Source organism: Drosophila mojavensis, unplaced genomic scaffold (assembly GCF_018153725.1).
Source record: "Drosophila mojavensis isolate 15081-1352.22 unplaced genomic scaffold, ASM1815372v1 contig_136, whole genome shotgun sequence".
NCBI lineage: Eukaryota > Metazoa > Arthropoda > Insecta > Diptera > Drosophilidae > Drosophila > Drosophila mojavensis.
Window position 1 is genome coordinate 16,208,198 of NW_025318667.1, and position 18,442 is coordinate 16,226,639.

General features: G+C 38.6%; 2 protein-coding genes across 7 annotated transcripts in view; both read right to left on the reverse strand.

The window, feature by feature from the left end:
• Positions 1-2,007: 2,007 nt before the first annotated feature.
• Positions 2,008-3,088, reverse strand: LOC6583986. Its single transcript, XM_044011401.1, has one exon. The coding sequence runs from the start codon at positions 2,853-2,855 to the stop codon at positions 2,613-2,615; it is 243 nt and encodes an 80-aa protein (XP_043867336.1). The 5' UTR covers positions 2,856-3,088; the 3' UTR covers positions 2,008-2,612.
• A 3,181-nt stretch (positions 3,089-6,269) lies between these two features.
• Positions 6,270-18,442, reverse strand: part of LOC6583987 (mannosyl-oligosaccharide alpha-1,2-mannosidase IA) — an 80,634-nt gene continuing 68,461 nt past the window's right edge. For 5 of the 6 annotated variants that reach the window (XM_044011701.1, XM_002009611.4, XM_032732114.2 and 2 more), the window contains 5 exons: positions 7,891-8,503; positions 7,595-7,819; positions 7,374-7,512; positions 7,033-7,294; positions 6,270-6,955 (listed from right to left, as the gene is read on the reverse strand). In XM_044011701.1, the coding sequence (XP_043867636.1) occupies positions 6,809-6,955; positions 7,033-7,294; positions 7,374-7,512; positions 7,595-7,819; positions 7,891-8,503 (1,386 nt within the window). In that variant the 3' untranslated portion in view covers positions 6,270-6,808. The remainder of the gene's footprint in view (positions 6,956-7,032; positions 7,295-7,373; positions 7,513-7,594; positions 7,820-7,890; positions 8,504-18,442) is intronic. The other variant, XM_032732115.2, reaches the window with a different exon arrangement.

Genomic DNA, 18,442 nt, shown 5'->3' on the forward strand with positions numbered 1-18,442 from the left:
AGTCTACCTATCTACATACATACATACATACATACATACATACATACATACATACATACATACATACATATATTACCCCTAGTTTCGGCACACCCAACGATAAGACTAAAATAAGGTCCGAATGTATGAGACACGAAATGTATCTGTGTGCCCATGTATGGCCTGTATTTGGAATGTAACATCTATGTGTATAACACTTTGTCTATGTGCGTATAACATATATGTATATGTATGTATGTAAATAACGTATAGTTTCTATATGCTAATGATAGTTAGGAGAGATGATATATTTGAAATATGCCATTTACATATTTGTATAACACCTTAGCCATTCATTCGTCTTTTATATGTGTACTTACTTATGGGGTATTCTGTGTGTATAACAGCTCAGATGTATAGTACCCACGTGTATAACACCTTCTATTTTTAGTGTGTATATACATATGTGTGAAGGTACAGTACTATTTGTCGTATAACTTTGAAATAGTATAACAGTTGTATGTGGACATAATGCCTATATATACATATAGATATATATATGTAATTAATTGTGCATAAAGCTTTCATATGTGGTACAACTTCACATATACGCTATGTTCATACACGTTTTCCATATGTATCTATGTTACAAATCTAATACATACGTACATATATCGTATAACAGTTAATATATGCATATGTACGTATGTACTGTAATACCTCAAAATCCTATATATATGTACATATATACATATATAGTATTTTATGCATAACACCTACATAAATGTATGAGTATACAAATTGAGTTCATACAATATCTACATACACAACCTTTAACTATGCTTATGTTCCTATGTATGTATATAGTATAACACCTTAAATACAGGCTAAGAGCAATTGTTTACATTTGTGCTATTCTGCGTACAGATTCTATAGCGTATAAGAGTTAATATATGCGTAAGCTGTGTACACATATGTATGCATGTGTACATATATGTGTATGGAATATTGTGGGTTAACAAATTTTATATGTATGTATATGTATGTACAAAATGCTTCTATGTATTATTCGACATATATGTATGTAGATTCTATAAAGTACAATAGTTGATATATGCATACTTACATCATGTACATCATACATACATACATGTATGTATTTACAGACATGCATATGTGTATCTTTTATATTATTAATTCCTTACACATACATATGTACATATGAGTGTGTGTGTGTGTGTGTGTGTGTATATGTAGGGGGCTCGATTGCCTCACTGCTTGATAAGATGGAATGGGATGGGATGGGATGAGACACTTTTTTCATTTTTTGCTCTTCGACAAGTACGCACACACACATACACACCCATGCACATCTGAGAGTGCGTGTGTGTGTGTGTGGGAGAGTGCGTATTTATTTTTGCACTTCAACAGTTTGTTGAACTTCGTCAAGCAGCTGAGAGTTCTCTCTTGCATTGCTGCAGTTGCGTGTGGCGTGTGGCAAACGGCGACAGGCGACAGGCGACAGCTAATTAGCCCATTGCTGACCATCGAAGCGAGAACGAAGAGGCGAACAAGAGCGGCCGAGGGAGAGACGAAAACGAAACGCATGGAACATGCTGGATTAAATGCGAGCTCTGGCTAGATGTTTCTGTGCGGTTCGATTCGAATGCTTATCGCGCGCGTATGCTCAAAATTTTAAATGTTGTCATTGTTGTTTTGAGTGTGTGTGTGTTGCTGTTGCTGCTGCTGCTGCTGCTGCTGTTGCTCTGTCCGCTGACCTTGAAAACTGATAAAAAGTAGAAAACGTAACGCACGATCCGACAACAGAAGCAACAGCAATAACAACAAGAGAAACAGCAGGCAAACAAACAAGTCCCAAAAAAATGTATGCCGCTTAAGAAAACAAACACGCACACACACACACACACTACACGTGCACACACTTACATGCATGCATGTAGCCATGCATCTGTGCTTGTGTCTGTAGAACAAACTCGTTTTTTTTATATGCGTCGTGCGTTTATTTTGTTTTGGTTTTCGTTTTTTATGTATTCTTATTTTATTTATTTTTATACCAAATATAGTCTGAAGTCTAAAAAATAAGTTTCGTAGCAAAATCTTAGCTTAAGCATTTTGAATGTTTCAAAAATATAGATATAGATATATGTATATGTATACAAATTACATAGTATATATACATATGTATGTATGTATATGTATGACTGTATGACTGTATGGAGAGTGTTCCTATGATTGGCACGAGAAATAAAATGCAAAAGATACGACAAGCAGTCGGCAAACACAATGTGAAATTCTTATAAACAACAAAGTCTTAGAAACAAAAACAAAAACTTGGAAGTGATCATAATCATGGTAGGTCTCGCACTCATCGCTGGCCCACTCGAGATTGTGCGCTCCATTGTCATTGCGTTGGAGCAGTTGAGGTTGGAGTGATGTGCCTCGATGTGAATCGATTTGATTTGGTTGTGGTTTGGTTCTTTTTGTGTGTCTGGTGAGCGTGCTGAATGAGTGGTTGGGTGGGTGGGTGGTTGCTTGCTTGGTTGGTTGGATGGTGCTGCTGTAGTCCGTGGCATTGCCAGTGTGTGAAGAAGATATGCATGGACAAATGGCCCTCAATCCTCATCGATGCCGCCCACATCCTTGCCAGCTGCCCTGCATTGCACACAGTAGCGATAGGACACCGGCTCCGGTGGCTTCTCAGCTGTCATGGACGAGTTGCCCTTCTGGCCGCCGCCGCCGCCGCCGCCACCGTTGCTGCTGCCAAACGGTGCCGGCTTGCTGTCCACCGGACTGATGGGAAAGTGCTGCCAGTGCGGGCAAGGCATTTGCTTCGGTGGATGAATGGGGAACGGCATTCTGAGTCTGCTCACACAAACACTGCACTTGCGAATTGAAAACCAATCAAAAAAATAGTAGCAAAAAAAAAACACACACACACACAGACGTGCAAAAGATGTGCAGCGAGAGAATCAACGGCCGACAGCCAAAGACTTTGCTGGATGCAACTGTAAATTGCTGTGAGAGCTACTGCTGCATCGGACGCTCCGACTCGCTCGAAAACTCGCAATCAACTGTGCGGCTGCTAGAAGCGATGCCGCGAACGTCAACGACCAAAACAAAAACACAAAGAAGTCGGCTTATGCCAGGCCGACAGCTGAATGCTCTACAATATTTATGGCAATGAGTGCGGATTAAATTGACACTTATATATGTGATTTATTCTGACATTTTCAGTTACTATATTCATAAATATATATAAATACATATAATTCAATGTTTAATTCTTGAACAAAGAAGAGAAACATTTTTTACAGAAAAAAATGTTCATATATAATATTAATATTCATATATAAAATTAATCGCTAACCTTCTGAACTTGTTGTTAAGTCTGTTTTTGCCCTTATCAAAATGTATAATATTTATATTCAAGAGACATAGCGTATGCTCAAGTCAGAGTTGTTCGCTTTGATTAGGGCAGAAAAACAACAAAAATCAATAATCGCTGTGTCGCTGCGACCGGCAAAAAGTAACTCAGCTGGTCTGGCGGGCTCGTCTAGCCAACAAAGAAGAAGAAGAAGAAGAAAAAGAAGAAGCAGGAGCAGCAGGAGAATGAGCTGAAGCATTGCTCCGCACAAAGAGAACGCGCGAAGAGACACGCAGGGTGAGAGAGAGAGAGAGTGATAGAGAGAGGGAGCAACAGTTGACGCTATGCTTCTGATGCTCTATAAAGTCCAGAGCTGTCTTTGTCTGCGCTCTGCGGGTGGAATGACTTTTGAATTTAAAGTTTCTCTACACCCTTCGTTCCGTTTCGTTTCGTTTCAGTTTATTTTGTGTGCTGGGCTTTGGTGGTGGGCGGCGACTAGCGGACGGGCGCGCTTCTTATACGTTTTATGGTTATGCTTTGTTCGTCCAGCCATTTGCAGTCTTATGCTCTGCTGCGGACTTTGCCCGCTCGCATTGCATTGTAAGCTGGAACTGGCGTTCCCGTTCCGTTCCGGGTTGCACCCGCCAACTGCGGGTCTGGGTGGGAAATGTTGTTAACCTCAGAGCGCTTTGTTCGCCTTAAGCGCAAGTACTACATACAACTTTTTAATAGAGCTGCTCAAGTGTTAGTCATGCCTGCAAAGGAATTGTAGCGGGTCATATACTGCCCGGTAGTAAATTACAATTCATTACAAAATCATGTGCCCATTTACACGCACAAGACTCGTAATTTAGTTCCGGCTCACTCTTGTTCATTTCATTATTGTTAGTTAGTTTCTTATTTTATTTTCGATTTGAACATGAATAATTACGCACAATAAACAAACAAATGTGATATTTGTTTTTTGAAGCGCTACGACTTGCTAGTAGAGCTGAGCTTGAGTGACATTGAACATAATATGCAGAGAACTAGAAGGTTCCTATTCAGACTTTGAATGAACGTACGCCGCTCCAGAAAGAATTGAACTTGAAAGTTGAATATCAAGTTTCTTATTTTATAATTTACTATATACATAAGTACATATTATGTACATATATATATGATCTCTTTAGAAAATCTGTTATATTATTACACAGTTTTTTATTTCAACCATCTAAACAAAAACATTGGGCATCTGTTAAATTGTATACTAAAAGAAATATAAAATATTGCTATATATTATTATTAATTACTGATAGTCTAATTTTCAAAATTATAAAATATTAATTTTTTTGTTTTTGTTTAATTGTACGATTGAGTTGATTGAGTGCTATAGAAAATTTTGAACATTATTGGAGAACGCCAAGGCTACGACTCTATGAATTGACTCTCGTAAGCCCAAACTAATATTTGAGAGGTTGCCCAGAAAATAATACTTTAAACTCGTTTGTATGTTATTCATTAGGTTTTTATTAAACTTATGGGTTAGTCCAATACAATTATGTTTAAGCATTTATAATATCCTCGTGCACTGTGTCGTCTGTCTCCAATTAGGGACAGCTTCGTTCACATATCTCGTGCTTTTTTCTCTATCCATGCATTTACAATTTAATTAGACTCGCAATTATACATTTATTTTCACGTTCGATCTTAAAATTACTTTGATATAACATAAAAAAAATATGTATGTATATATCGATCTATATATATATTTATTTATTTATTTATGTGTGTGTGTGTTGTGTGTCTGTGTATGTGTACATAGCTGTCTAAAATGACTTCTCACAGCTGAAGAGCCGTTGACGAAGTGCCGAAGAATACAAAAATTTAACATTTTCGATTTAATTTTGTGTTTTGGTGTTTATTATTAAATTTGTTAATATTAATATCATTATCCTCGACATATCTTACGCTTAGGATTATACAAAAAAAAACCTTTACATCGATAATAATTAAATTATTTTGCTTGTTGTATAATTGTATAAATATTTTGCTTAAACAATTTCCTACATTTTTCATTATTTTATTTAACTTTATTTTTTAAATTTTCAATATATAAATATATGTATGTATATTTATATATATATATATATATATATATATATATATATATATACTCATATATATAGATTTAAGATTCGTTTCGCTTGATGCTGATGTAAAGTAATATGCGTTACATTTATTTAAAGTAAGCTAGGTGCTATTACAATAGGTTGTATTACTTGTATTATATTTAGACTAAAGTATATATAAACAATAACTTGACAATTGTCTGATTTGTATGCAAATCTATATCTCATCCTAATGCCTTCATTTTGTCGCTAGGGAAATATATATACAAAACAAAGTCGATCCCAGAATGTGCCACTGAATGTTTCAAGAGTTGAGAGATTCAAAATGCAAATTCATTAATGTGATACAAATACAATAAACTAGTTGCAATAGATCTAGTACTAGATACAGTGATATATAGATAGATAGAGAGTGCGAAAGAGAGATGCAGTTGGGAAGATATTGAGAATCGAATCAAAGCTAAGACAGTTTTCAAAGAAATCATAATTCGAACACCTGAGTTTATATGTGTGAGTATATGTGTATGTATGTGTGTGTGTGTGTGTGTGTGTGTGTGTGTGTGTGTGTGTGTGTGTGTGTGTGTGTGTGTGTGTGTGTGTGTGTGTGTGTGTGTGTGTGTGTGTGTGTGTGTGTGTGTGTGTGTGTGTGTGTGTGTGTGTGTGTGTGTGTGTGTGTGTGTGTGTGTGTGTGTGTGTGTGTGTGTGTGTGTGTGTGTGTGTGTGTGTGTGTGTGTGTGTGTGTGTGTGTGTGTGTGTGTGTGTGTGTGTGTGTGTGTGTGTGTGTGTGTGTGTGTGTGTGTGTGTGTGTGTGTGTGTGTGTGTGTGTGTGTGTGTGTGTGTGTGTGTATATATCATAAAGATTATTATTAATCTGAAGCTTTTCAAAGGGTTTTCTGTTCTCAGTTTGATTTGATTTGACTTGATCTACAGGGTGGCTACCACATAAACAGCTACGTCGGGTCGCGTGTCTCCGTTATATACATATACATATATATATATATATATATATGAAGTGGCATAAATATGTTACATATAGTTAAGGGTCGTCCATTGACGACGCGGCTAAGTAAGGATCCATTCATTGTTGTCATTGTGCAATCAAAATTAATCGTAATACACATTAAAAATGATTATATATATATATATATATGTATGTATGTGCACATATATATATATATATATAAAGGTAAGCTAACTAAACTAAACAGACAAATAAAATCTAAAAAAAAAAAAAAAAATTAAATAAAATATTCCTTCAACTATCAAAGAGAGAGTCAATTGATTTTAAAATAATAAAAAAAATTGACACGGTCAAGTGACTGCGTTAGCTGCCTTATGAGGCGTTCGAGGCGGGCAGCGTCACTGCCGCCTTGCGATAGTAAATGTTGGCGCCCTTGATGGGCAGTGGATGCGCCTCGGTGTTGAACACCCACTCGTCCAGCGGCAGCACGGAGTCGTCTGAGAACAGCAAGTACAGGTACTATGGAGGGGAGAATAGAGACCAGTTCATTAGTTAGTAATTGATTCAACTGCATTTCAATTCAATTTGCTGTCTACCTTGAGTGTTTCGGCCAGGAAGAAACTCTGCTGGACATCGTCCTTCTGCGGCTCCTGCTGGTAGACGTTGCGCAGGCCGCAGTAGCCGTGCGGTGTGCGGCAATGCTTTTCCAGGGCCTGCACCGCCTGCCAGCCCCAGTCGCGGTACTTCTGATCGTGCGTCAGACGCCAGAGCACAAAGTAGCTCTCAAAGGTCTCCGGGCGCAGTATATAGTATTTCTCCTGCGAGCGCAGGGCGCGTGCCTCGGCTGCTTCGCTGAAACTGAAGAGCAAGAGGAAGAGATTAACCAGAGATTGGCATAAGTGAGGGATTCGAGCAGTTGCTGCTGTTGAGCACTAACCGGAACGCCTCGGGGCCCAGCTGGGTGGGCGTACGTATATAGCTCTCGTGGCAGGTGTTGGTAATGCCCTTGCCCACCTCCATGTATTTATCAGTGTGATGGTTCTGGCGTGTAGCAGCGCCCAAAGCAAAGAGGCCGCCTACAACAAAATAGGATTGGATAAATATAGTACAAACATATGCATACACATACATATATCATATATGTGAAATCTCAATTACCTGAGAAGCAGGCCAGATGATCCATTTTATGCTCCAGTCGATCAAACTTCAGATCGGACACATACGTCAGTCCATTGGGGCTGACGCGCACCATTTTGTCAATGATCGCCAGCATGGCATCGTCGAACATTTCGCGCGCCTCCTCGTCCGTCTGGCCGGACTGCAGCCAGGCCTTCAGCAGATACTCGTAGTAGCTGTCACCCAAGGCGCCCAGCGACATGTGCTCTGTGGGAAGGCATCAAATGATTGATATTAACTTCAATATATAAATATATGCTTCAAGTCGATCTACTTACGCTGACCCCATTTGCCTGTTTTGGGGTTGAGGAAGTTCGGATAGAGCCCCTTGGGCTTCTCAATCTCCTTGAGCACCTGGCGTATGGTCTGCACGCGCTCCCGATACAACGGATTGCCCGTGATGTCGCTCAGGTAGGCAAACTCCAGATGGAGTGTGCCAAACTCGGAGAGAATCGAGCTGCCACCGGATGCCCAGCCATAGTTCTTGGCCATGCCCGTCTTGGTGTTGACCAGGGCGTACGGTATGCCCGTGGGCGTTTGGAATGCGGGCAACAGCTTATCGGCCACATGCTGCGCCTTTTCCTTGTACATTGGATCCCCGGTGAATGCGTACAGTGTCAGCATCCCTCCCACAAAGCGTATATTCGTCTCGAACACGGACAGCTCGGCGCTGATGTTATCCAGCGAGAAGCGGCGCTCGATCCAGTCGCGCCCCTCCTTGTACTCCTTCTGCAGGCCCATTATGTACAGCGTGTCCAGGCCATCCACAATTGTGGCGCCCAGATCGTACGAGCCAAATATGCTGCCCGAGTGCGGACGCTGCGACAGTGGACGCAGCTCATTCTTGCCCCAAGCATACAGCTTGTAGTTGTGCCAGGCGTGCTCCATCATCTGGAATAGAGGCAAAGGGGATATATTAATAAATGTATTTATTTTTTAATTTACATATTTTTAATTTAATTTATAATTGAGTATTATATAAAATATATATACATATATATAAAATATAAATATTTATCAATAAATTACTCATTTAAATTCATCACTTCATATATTCTCATTTTTATTTTATTTACTTTTTGATTAATATTATTTACTCAATTTACTTGTTGACATTTACTTATTAAAGTAAATTGTCATTTAATAAGTATTTATTTTTATTTTTTTAGCTTATGTTTTTTTTTTCTATTTACTTATTTTTTTATATAATCAAAATATTCATTTATTTTTGCTTTTTTATTTCATTTATTTTTATTTTCATTTTTATTCAGTTACATATATTTGATTTTTTTAAACTAATTTTATTTATTTAATGTATTACTTAATACTGATTTTTATTAATTAATTAATTTTTTTTTATTAATTTTTTTATTTGTTTATTTTATTTTTTATAAATATTTACTTATTTGTATTTACCTATTTTTGGTTAGTTCTTTAATTAGTTAATGATTTTTTTATATTTTGATTTTTTTTTTAAATAATTGTTTATTATACATTTTTTCGCTTGTGTTTTTTTTTAATTTGTTTCATTCATTGTTAATTAATTAAATGATTTTTAAAATTATAAATCCCATTTTCTGATTTTGTTTATTATTGGCTAATTGATGCCCCGATAATGTTATGCAAGCGAACAGTTAGATCCACTTCGTTATTCTTATCCGTTCTCACTCATGTTTATCCACGTTTTGTGTTTTGGATATATGCTCTCAATTCTATCAAACAATTCACATTCATTTCAAATAGAATTTGTTCGCAGCCATCCCCCCTCTCGGCTTGTTAGCCAATGTGAATGGCTGTTCTAATGCATGGCAATGCGATGTGGAATTCCACGTGTGTGTGTGTGTGTGTGTTGTTCGCCTTATAGCTACATAAATATTCGAATGGCTTTGCTTTAATAATGCAGCTGCACTTTAAGCGAAGTGCATTAACTTGTTTCTCTTTTGTTGACTTCTATTTCAGAATGTTCAGCTAACCAATCCAATTGGAATTGGATATACAAAAGAATACCGCACACACACTCACACACACACACACAGCCAAACACTCTCTCTCTTACACACACACACACACGCATGCCATGCACGTGTGCAACTGTGAAAAATGTTAACAAAATAGACAACGCGAAATTTCGTTTTTGGCTGTCGTTCATTTGGAGGCTAAAACCAGCGCTTCCTTTTGCCTCCCCCCTCGCCTCCCCCTGCCGACCCTTTGGCAGACACTCGACAGTTGCCCAGGCCATGGGTCATGGGCCACGAGCCACGGGCCACCTGCAGTCAGCTCAGGTAACCATCTATCCCACTGCCACGCCTCCCACTGCTCGCCCCCCCACCACGGCCAATTCGCACAGGGCCAGCAGCGCAGCATAATTTGGCATTGCATACTTTTGAGCGCATTTTTTGAGAAATTAAATTACGAGCAGCAAAGAAAAAAATAAAATAAAATTCGAGAATTTATGAGGCTAACAAAAAATGCTCAACTAGCAGATACTCTCTTTAGCACATATGTGCTGCATATTTCGACGACAAATTGTGATAAATATTTATAAAAATAAATCTTCATTTGCATTTCGACTCACACACACACTAACACTCTCACATATATTGCTGATTTTTGCATGACTGCAGGGTATAAATATTAGGAAAAACAAAAAAAGAAAATGAAAAGCGCCATCGTGCACGCCTGCTGAGCTACACCGATTCAGTGTGGCCCCCACAAGCCTAGGCCAGCCCCACCCCAGCCCCTTCAGCACTCCTCTCCTTTGTAGGCCACGTTGTTGGGCTCTTTGTGTTTGCCCGTTGCGGATCTCTGGTCGGTCGGTCGGGCCGATGGTTGGATGGCCGCTTGGTTGCGGAGCTTTTTGAAGGCAATGCAAATATTAACAGTTTTCCGGTAATTAATTAAACTCGGACACGACGTTCGCACACCTCGCTGGTTAGGGGCCACGTGGAGTTCAAGGCTTGCGCGGGCTCCATTGTCAGCGAATTGTCCTGCGACTCCTGCCACGCACGCACACACACACACACACACACACACACACAGATGATGGCGCATACCTTAATAATTCTTAGCTCTGCATAGGCAACCCTTTGCCGCCTGCTTAAGGCCCAAATAAATTCACGTCTATGAAAATGCAAATGGCGCACAGTTCACACACACACACACAGACACGTAGGCACACACACACACACACATTAACACACGCAAAGCCAGCGCTCAGAAGGAATGGCGCAATGTCAACGCAAATTTTCTTATTAAAATTTCACACTTTGAATTTCGATTGGGATTTGCCTTAACTAAAATTCAAGTATTTTGTATCGAGTTGGTTTTGGTGAGGTAAATCGATTGATGCTTTTATATATGCTCGACCATTTGCCGGAGTTAATGTCTGCAACCTTTCTATGGAGAGCATCAAATTAAATTACACTCCGCAGCCCGTATTATGATTCTGCTTAAATCGCTCAGCCAATCGATTGGCTGACTGCAATCTAAGCATTGAGCATAGCTTATGCACTCTTAAGTTTTAAGTGCCCAAGCATATTCGCTCTTATAAATTCATAAAGAGACCTCAAATTCATTAACAACATTGCTTTAGTGCTTAATAAAGTGTTACAGATATATTAAGCATGCGAGCTCAAAGAGAAGAAGCACAGGAGAGAGATCACAGGAAAGGCAAATACAGGAAGGAAGAGCACAGAAAAGAGAGAGCATGGGAAAGCGATGACTGGAAGAGCGAGCACAGCATAGCGATGACTGGAAGTCAAAATTGAAATGATGCTCTTCTTACCCATTTATATATGTATGAGTGGCTGGGTTCATCTCTATTTATTTATTCTCATAGTCTAAGATGAATGTCTAGCTCTCGTTAGAGAGATTCTCTTTATTTGTAGCGTGCTCATTTTATTCGTGATTATTGTCATCCATTGATGATTTGCAAATAACTATCGTTAATAAGCGATGGCTTTAAAATAACTATCGTCGCATAGCACTGACATTGCAATAACTATCGTTGATCATTGATGGTTTTGAAATAACTATCGTCGACTAGCAGTAACTATCGATGCATACTAATGGCGCCTACTATCGATAATTATACAGCTGTAATTGCTATCGACTTGCTGAATATATATATTATATTTAAATGACTCAAAAATATATACATAGAAAAAAAGAAATATTTTTGTTAAGTGCCAGTTGGTGTGTTTGATAACTGTTGGAGATTGCTTTAAGGCATATAATATATGTATATGTATATATATATATTAAGAAGTAATTGAAGACAAAATCCTTGTAGACTTGCTCCAAGTGCAGTTCAGCTCAGCTCAGCTCAGTTGAGTTGAGTTGAGTTTAGCTGAAATGCTTAATGAGTCGCATCTAATTTGAAGCTTGACTGGAAGTGCGTTGGCGTCGTGTGCTCGATGTTTATTTATCCAGTGCGCTTGTTCAACTAGACTTATTAACTGCCGTTAATTAAGCCAAACTTGGGCCAAAACTGAACGATTTGAGGGCAGAAGCAGAAGCAGAAGCAGGAGCAGAAGGGGCAGCAGCAGCAACAGCAGCAGCAGGAGCAGCAGTAAATAATCAGCTTGACTAATTTGAACGGAAATTGTTTGATGGCTTTGACTGATTGATTGAATATTTTTGCACGCTGTTAGCCAAACTGAAGCACACACACACACAAACACAGAGAGAGAGAGAGGGAGGAAGAGAGAGAGAGAGAGAGAGAGAGAGAGAGAGACATGTTATACGCTTGTGTATGCAGCTGTAGTTTCAGTTTTGTGTGTCTTCATTACGAATTAAGTTATATCCTTGAAATGTGCAAACGTCGCACGGAACGTGCTTTGCCAAATGCGTATATGTTGATGGCAGTGTTGCGTGTATGTGTGTGGGTGTGCGAGTGTGTGTTAAACATCATTTCCGCAACGAGACGTGAAAACGTGCACGACCATTGCGGCGCGTCTCGTCATATGTCACACATGCCCCCTAAAATGCCGCACATAGCAGTTGCATCCTTCCGCCTGCCACAGAGCAGCCGTTGCCCGTCCGTCCCGGGAGCGGTTGGCCAGCGATGAGTTTAGTTGTTGTTGTTGTTTTTGTTTTTTTCTGCTGTTTTTGGCTTTTGGCCCGATTATGCACTTGACCTGGCAAAGTCGACGCAATTGCGGCTGCGGTTGCAGATGTTAGCAAAGTTAGCGGCATGCACCGCATGACATTCGCACTGCCTCTGCCACTGCCACTGCCACTCCCACTGCCACTGCCATTAATTTGATCAGGATTTAATTGCCACTTCTAGCGGCGACTTAAGCGAAAAGTTCAAATTGGGCAGGGAGCTGCGCGGGCTGGGATCTCCGTTGGCTTGGCTTAATTTAATGCAAATTTCAAATGCAACTTTAACAGCAACAGCAAAGTTTGCTGGCCAAAAACTTTGGCCGCTTAATGCCGCAGGGCCGCAAAACAATGCAAATGGCAGCCAACTAAATGAAAGCGAAAGGGGTGAAACGGACGAAACGGGGGAGGCAGCATAACTTTAAAATGTATTTTTCTTTTTTTAATTTAATTTTTTTTTTTTTTTTGTGAAATTATGCATACACCAACACTAAAACACACACAGAGAGGGAGAGAGAGAGAGAGAGGGAAAGATAGAGAGACGAGCTTCACACAAAAGTTTTTGGCTAACTCTTTGGCCAAGACTAAGGGAATATAATTTGCTTGGGGCCATAAAATAATGCGAAAGACGACGCGTCGCTTCTGTTGAATATCTGGCTGAAAAAGGAGCGAGCACACACACGCACACGCACACACATATATATACAGAGCAACTATTTGTCTGGTTAAGTTTTGCATGCTTTCTTAGCGACGGAATATGAAGTCAAACTTAACTGAAAAAAAAAGCAGAGCAGCAGCATGTTTCATGTGCGTGTGTGTATGTGTGTGCGGGTGTGTGTGCGGGTGTGTGTGCGGGTGTGTGTGTGTGCGTCAGGCAGCAAGAAGAAAACGAGCAAACTATTAAGAAAATATGAGTTGGTATTGGTAGAGAAACAACAGCAACAAATGCAAAAGTTTTCCTAATGGGATAGAAGCTGAGCAAAAGTCTTGGACTTGCACAGAGCTAAAAAAGAAAAAAAATTGAAATAAAACTAAAGTAAGAGCAGCTCCGGGCAGGGCAGGTGAAAGAACGTGATTGCTTTGCATCGCTGCATTTAAGAGGGCCAAAGAAAACTCTAAAGAATTCGTTCTTTTCAAATATTTACAAAACTTTGCAAAGACATTTTATATTTAAAACGATTACGACAAAGGCGAAAACAAACACACACACACACACACACACACACACACACACACAAGCAAAACTAAAACAAATGGTAAATCAAGAAACCGATTAAAACAGTAGAATGTGTAACTAATCGTGTTTCCTTTGAAGATAAGTTTCCAAATTGAGCTAAATATAGAAAAGTTCAATCGAACTGGATCAGCTTAAAGAAGTAATAAGCAGTTATATTTATTAAAGAGAACTAGTGACCAGTTCAGTTCAATTAAAAATAACTAGTAAAGAATCTATGAAAGTGAGCTAATGAACAAGATCAATTCATTAAAATATTGTATATACATATATGTACATCCAACTGATTCAAACGAATATTTCACTTCAGCAAATGAATAAATAAAAAGTTCAAGTTATGTTCTAATGAGCAGTTCACTTTATAATGAACCAATGAATTAATTTTAAATACAGTCATTATTTGTACCCCGTTAAATCAAAAATCGCGATAAATCGAAATTAAATCTATCCTTTTGGAAAACATTCATCTTGAGACTTAATAAAAAAAAAAATAAAATAAAAAATAAAAAATACTGTTGAGTAGTTCCATTCATTTAAGTGAACTAATAAACAGTTCTGTTTATTAAAATGAACCAGTAAAGAGCATAATTTTTAAAAATGTTTATTTCATCAATTAATGAACTAACTGCAATTCATTAAAATAAACTCGTGAGCAGTTTTATTCACTCAAATGAACAGATGAAAAGTTCAATTCATTAAAATGATCTAATGCGCAGCACAAGTTAATTAAAATGAACTAGTGAACAGTTCAATTCATTAGAAGGAACTAATGAGCAGTTCAATTGAGCATATATAATATATTTTTTTCAATCGTTCAGTAGCTATATTGCCTTTTGAGCTATTTAACTGCATAGAGAATTTATGAATCGCTTCTCGTATATCAAATGAACGAAATAATAATGAATAATTGAGTTTTTGTAATAAACTGAAATAGTTTACCAAATATGTATTGAAATACTTCGATTTATACAGAAATTCAAATTATAAATAAATATCGAGAACGAACTGTTTTCAATTTTTCTTTAAATTTTTTTCCATTTTACCGCGATTTTCGATTTAGCGGGATACGAATTAGCGAGACTCGACTGTATATAAATTTGAAAACACATTCATAAAGACTATACTTAAAGTGCTCCTAAGATGTGAATAGTTAATTATTTAGAATACTTTAGTGTGTGTAATTTAAGATTAGTTTCTATCACTACATCAATATGTAACTCGATATAAGTATGTATGTCTGCAGTTAATGAAGTCTTAGCTCGAGATATCGTATGTCCCGTCCACCCTCTCGAATGAAGTCCTTGCTTGTTACTCCATGCTTAATCTATTCAAATTGCGTTAAGTTAGTTTGTAATGAGCTCAAATGCGCTTTCTATTAGCAGTGACGTATTCCCAATCCGGAGACAATGCCAAGCCGTATCGATGGCCGTTGCAGCCGCGCCCTGACTTGGGCCGCCTTCATTGACAATGAAACGGGCAAATGGTCAACAACAACAACAACAGCAACAACAACAAGAAGGCGACAACTAAAGCGAAATGACAAAACAACAAGCAACAAAATGTCAGACCGAGCCAAAGACTGAAAGTGGGTTATTGTCAGCAGCGGCGTTAGCCTTAACGTCAATGTTCCAATGTTGTTGTTGTTGTTGTTGTTGATGTCTGTTGTTTGCTGTTTGTTGTTGTTGTTGTTGTTGCTGTTGTTGTTGTTGCTATTGGATGGGATTGCATTGATAAATACGACATTGACTGCACAGCCGTGCGAGCCGGGCTAAGCCTCTACACATTGGTTCCTCCGTCCGGCATTTGGGTTCATTTTGTTGGTTCAGTGCACAATGCGCAGCATTGACGAAAAAAAAGGCAAGTGGGGGAAAATGAAAAAAAAAAAACAACAAACTGATAACAATTTGTGCCCCAAACTGCAAATACAAATGAAGAATTCACCGACTGAGAGCTTAAATGAATGAAATTCGATTATTAGTGCCAGCATGTGCGTAACGGTTAAGCCCCTACTCTACCCTACACAACACCCCCCCCCACACACACACACACACACTCAACACACACTCAAGACACACCTTACCCTTCCGAGCTCTGATTAACCAAGTACTTTGGCTGGGCTTAGCTCTGTTTGCCATTTTAACTGGGGTCACTTATGTGCGTCCATACGTCTTGAGTGCGGGCAACAACGAAACCAAATGACGCACCTGGCTGGGCGGCAGGTGTCAAGGATGTGCCAGTATGAGTGCTGGCTATGCCATTGTGTGTGTGTGTGTGTGTATGTGTGGGAATGTGAAATGTGAGGCGTGCACAATGTTCGAGCATGAACCGTCATGAATCTTGCAGTCATTCGGTATTGAATAAACAAATGAATATAGTATATACGTATATATACATATGCACATATGCAGATGTAGTTTATATATATGCATATATATGCCAATGGTAAACCACCTGCAATTTTGGGCATCGATGTAAATAACCGGTTAACCAATTTGTTCGCATTTGGCCATTGCAATTGCGTTGAAATTATCGGAAGCTGTCTTTAATGTCGTGCGATAATCATATTTATATAATAGGAGATTTAGGAGATTTATGGATTTGAGCAGGCCTAATTATATTTAATTAGAATTATTGATAGATTAATAATCTCATCAAGTTTTATTTCGATTTCAATATATTTGATTGATATGGTGATTTGAGATTGGTTCAGTTAGGTCTATGGCTGCTATGGTAGTATGGGCAGACCTATCGATGATCTCAAACAGTTTTAAGATGAGCTCTGTTTGCCAGGTAAGATTTATCAATAATTGCAAACAAGCTCAAGTTGATCTATGCTAGTTATGCGAGTATTCACAATAGAGTGTGACTTCCCTTGCTCTTATATAGATCTTGGAAAGTATATGAGCAACCGATTTTACACTTAACTGTGGAATCAAGCATACGATTTATGGATATATGTCAAGGAAGCCGAAGGCGGTAAGAATATTTATCGAATATTTACATGATATCGAATCTGTTCGATGCGATTCAAATGGGTTATACCCCTCTTGAGAGTAAGGGCCAGTCGCCAACCGCAGCAGGAAGCTATTTTCCGTGAGTTGGTAAAAGTATCGGCAAGTCAAATGCGGACTATAATAACATACAAAATATATACTAAAAATGCTCATCTCAGGATAAATTTAACTGATTTTGAATTATTGATTGTTGTTTAAAAAATCTTTACCCTAAAAATAAAAAATATGCAGTTCTTCAATTGAATTTATGTTTTTTTTTTTTCTTTTTATACTCATTCACGAAAGTGAATCAGTATATTGGTTTTGTGCAATGTCCGTCTTGCTGTCCGTCCGTCTGTCCGTCTGTCCGTATGAACGCAATCTATTTCGGCGCTATTGAAGCTAGAGACTTGAAATTTTGAACACATACTCGTGTATATCTCCGATTTATAAAGTGTTAAAATTTTCCCGATCCGCCCACTAGGGGCGTGGCAAATCGGAAAATGCATTTACCGATATACCAGAAATCATGTTTGTTGAAGAGCTAGAAAGCTGAAATTTGGTATGTAGGTCCGCGTTGACCACCCAAGATCACGAGCTATGGCGGATATATCTACGCCCATTGGGGGCGTGGCAAATCGGATAAAACTGTATCTCCTAAAGTTGTAAACCTAAAGTGCTGAAATTTTGCACGTCAGCTAATGGTATGATTCTATAAAGTCTGAAGATAAATTATAAGTCTACGCCCATTGGGGGCGTGGCAAATCGGACCTGAAGATATAGTGATTTTTTAAATTCTCCTATATTTTGGACACTATTGATGGCAGAGACCTCAAATTTTGTATATATACTCGGACTGATCACCCAAGACCAAAAAGTTTTGTCGGATATATGTCCGCCCACAGGGGGCGTGGCAAACCGCAAAAGTTTATATCTCCTAAAGTATAATAGCTAGAAGCTTCAAATTTGGATAGTTGAGTTCCCCAAAAATAATTTGTACGCCTCCTTAGGGGCGTGGCATATCGAAAAATACCCTGTAATTTTCACATTTTTTGAGGGTAAGCATTCAAACTTTTCAGTTAGGGTACCGTTATCTCTTTCTAAAAACTGACCAAAAATGAGGTGTCTACGCCCAGTTGGGGCGTGGCAAATCGAAAAAACCTGTATATTCTACAGTATTAGAGCGAAACTTAACTACTAAATTGTTGATGGGATGTGAATGAGTATTCCGCAGTCGGTAACGCCCGACTGCAACGTTCTTACTTGTTTTTTTTATAGAATATGAGCATGGGGGTTTCTTTATATTATATATATAAAACCGCTTCACAAAAATTATTATATATAATATATTACATTAGTAATTCAATTTGAGCTTGGAGTACTCGAGTCTTTGCAGCCTGAAGCTGTGAAAATGCTGAACAATAGAGACGGTCCAGCTAATTTCCAGAGTCCCATAGTTGATCATAATCAGACTACTCAGAGCTTCCAGCGAGTGCGGAA

Excerpts from the sequence above, each read along its gene's own strand:
- LOC6583986 (XM_044011401.1), bottom strand. The coding sequence starts at position 2,855 with ATGCCGTTCCCCATTCATCCACCGAAGCAAATGCCTTGCCCGCACTGG.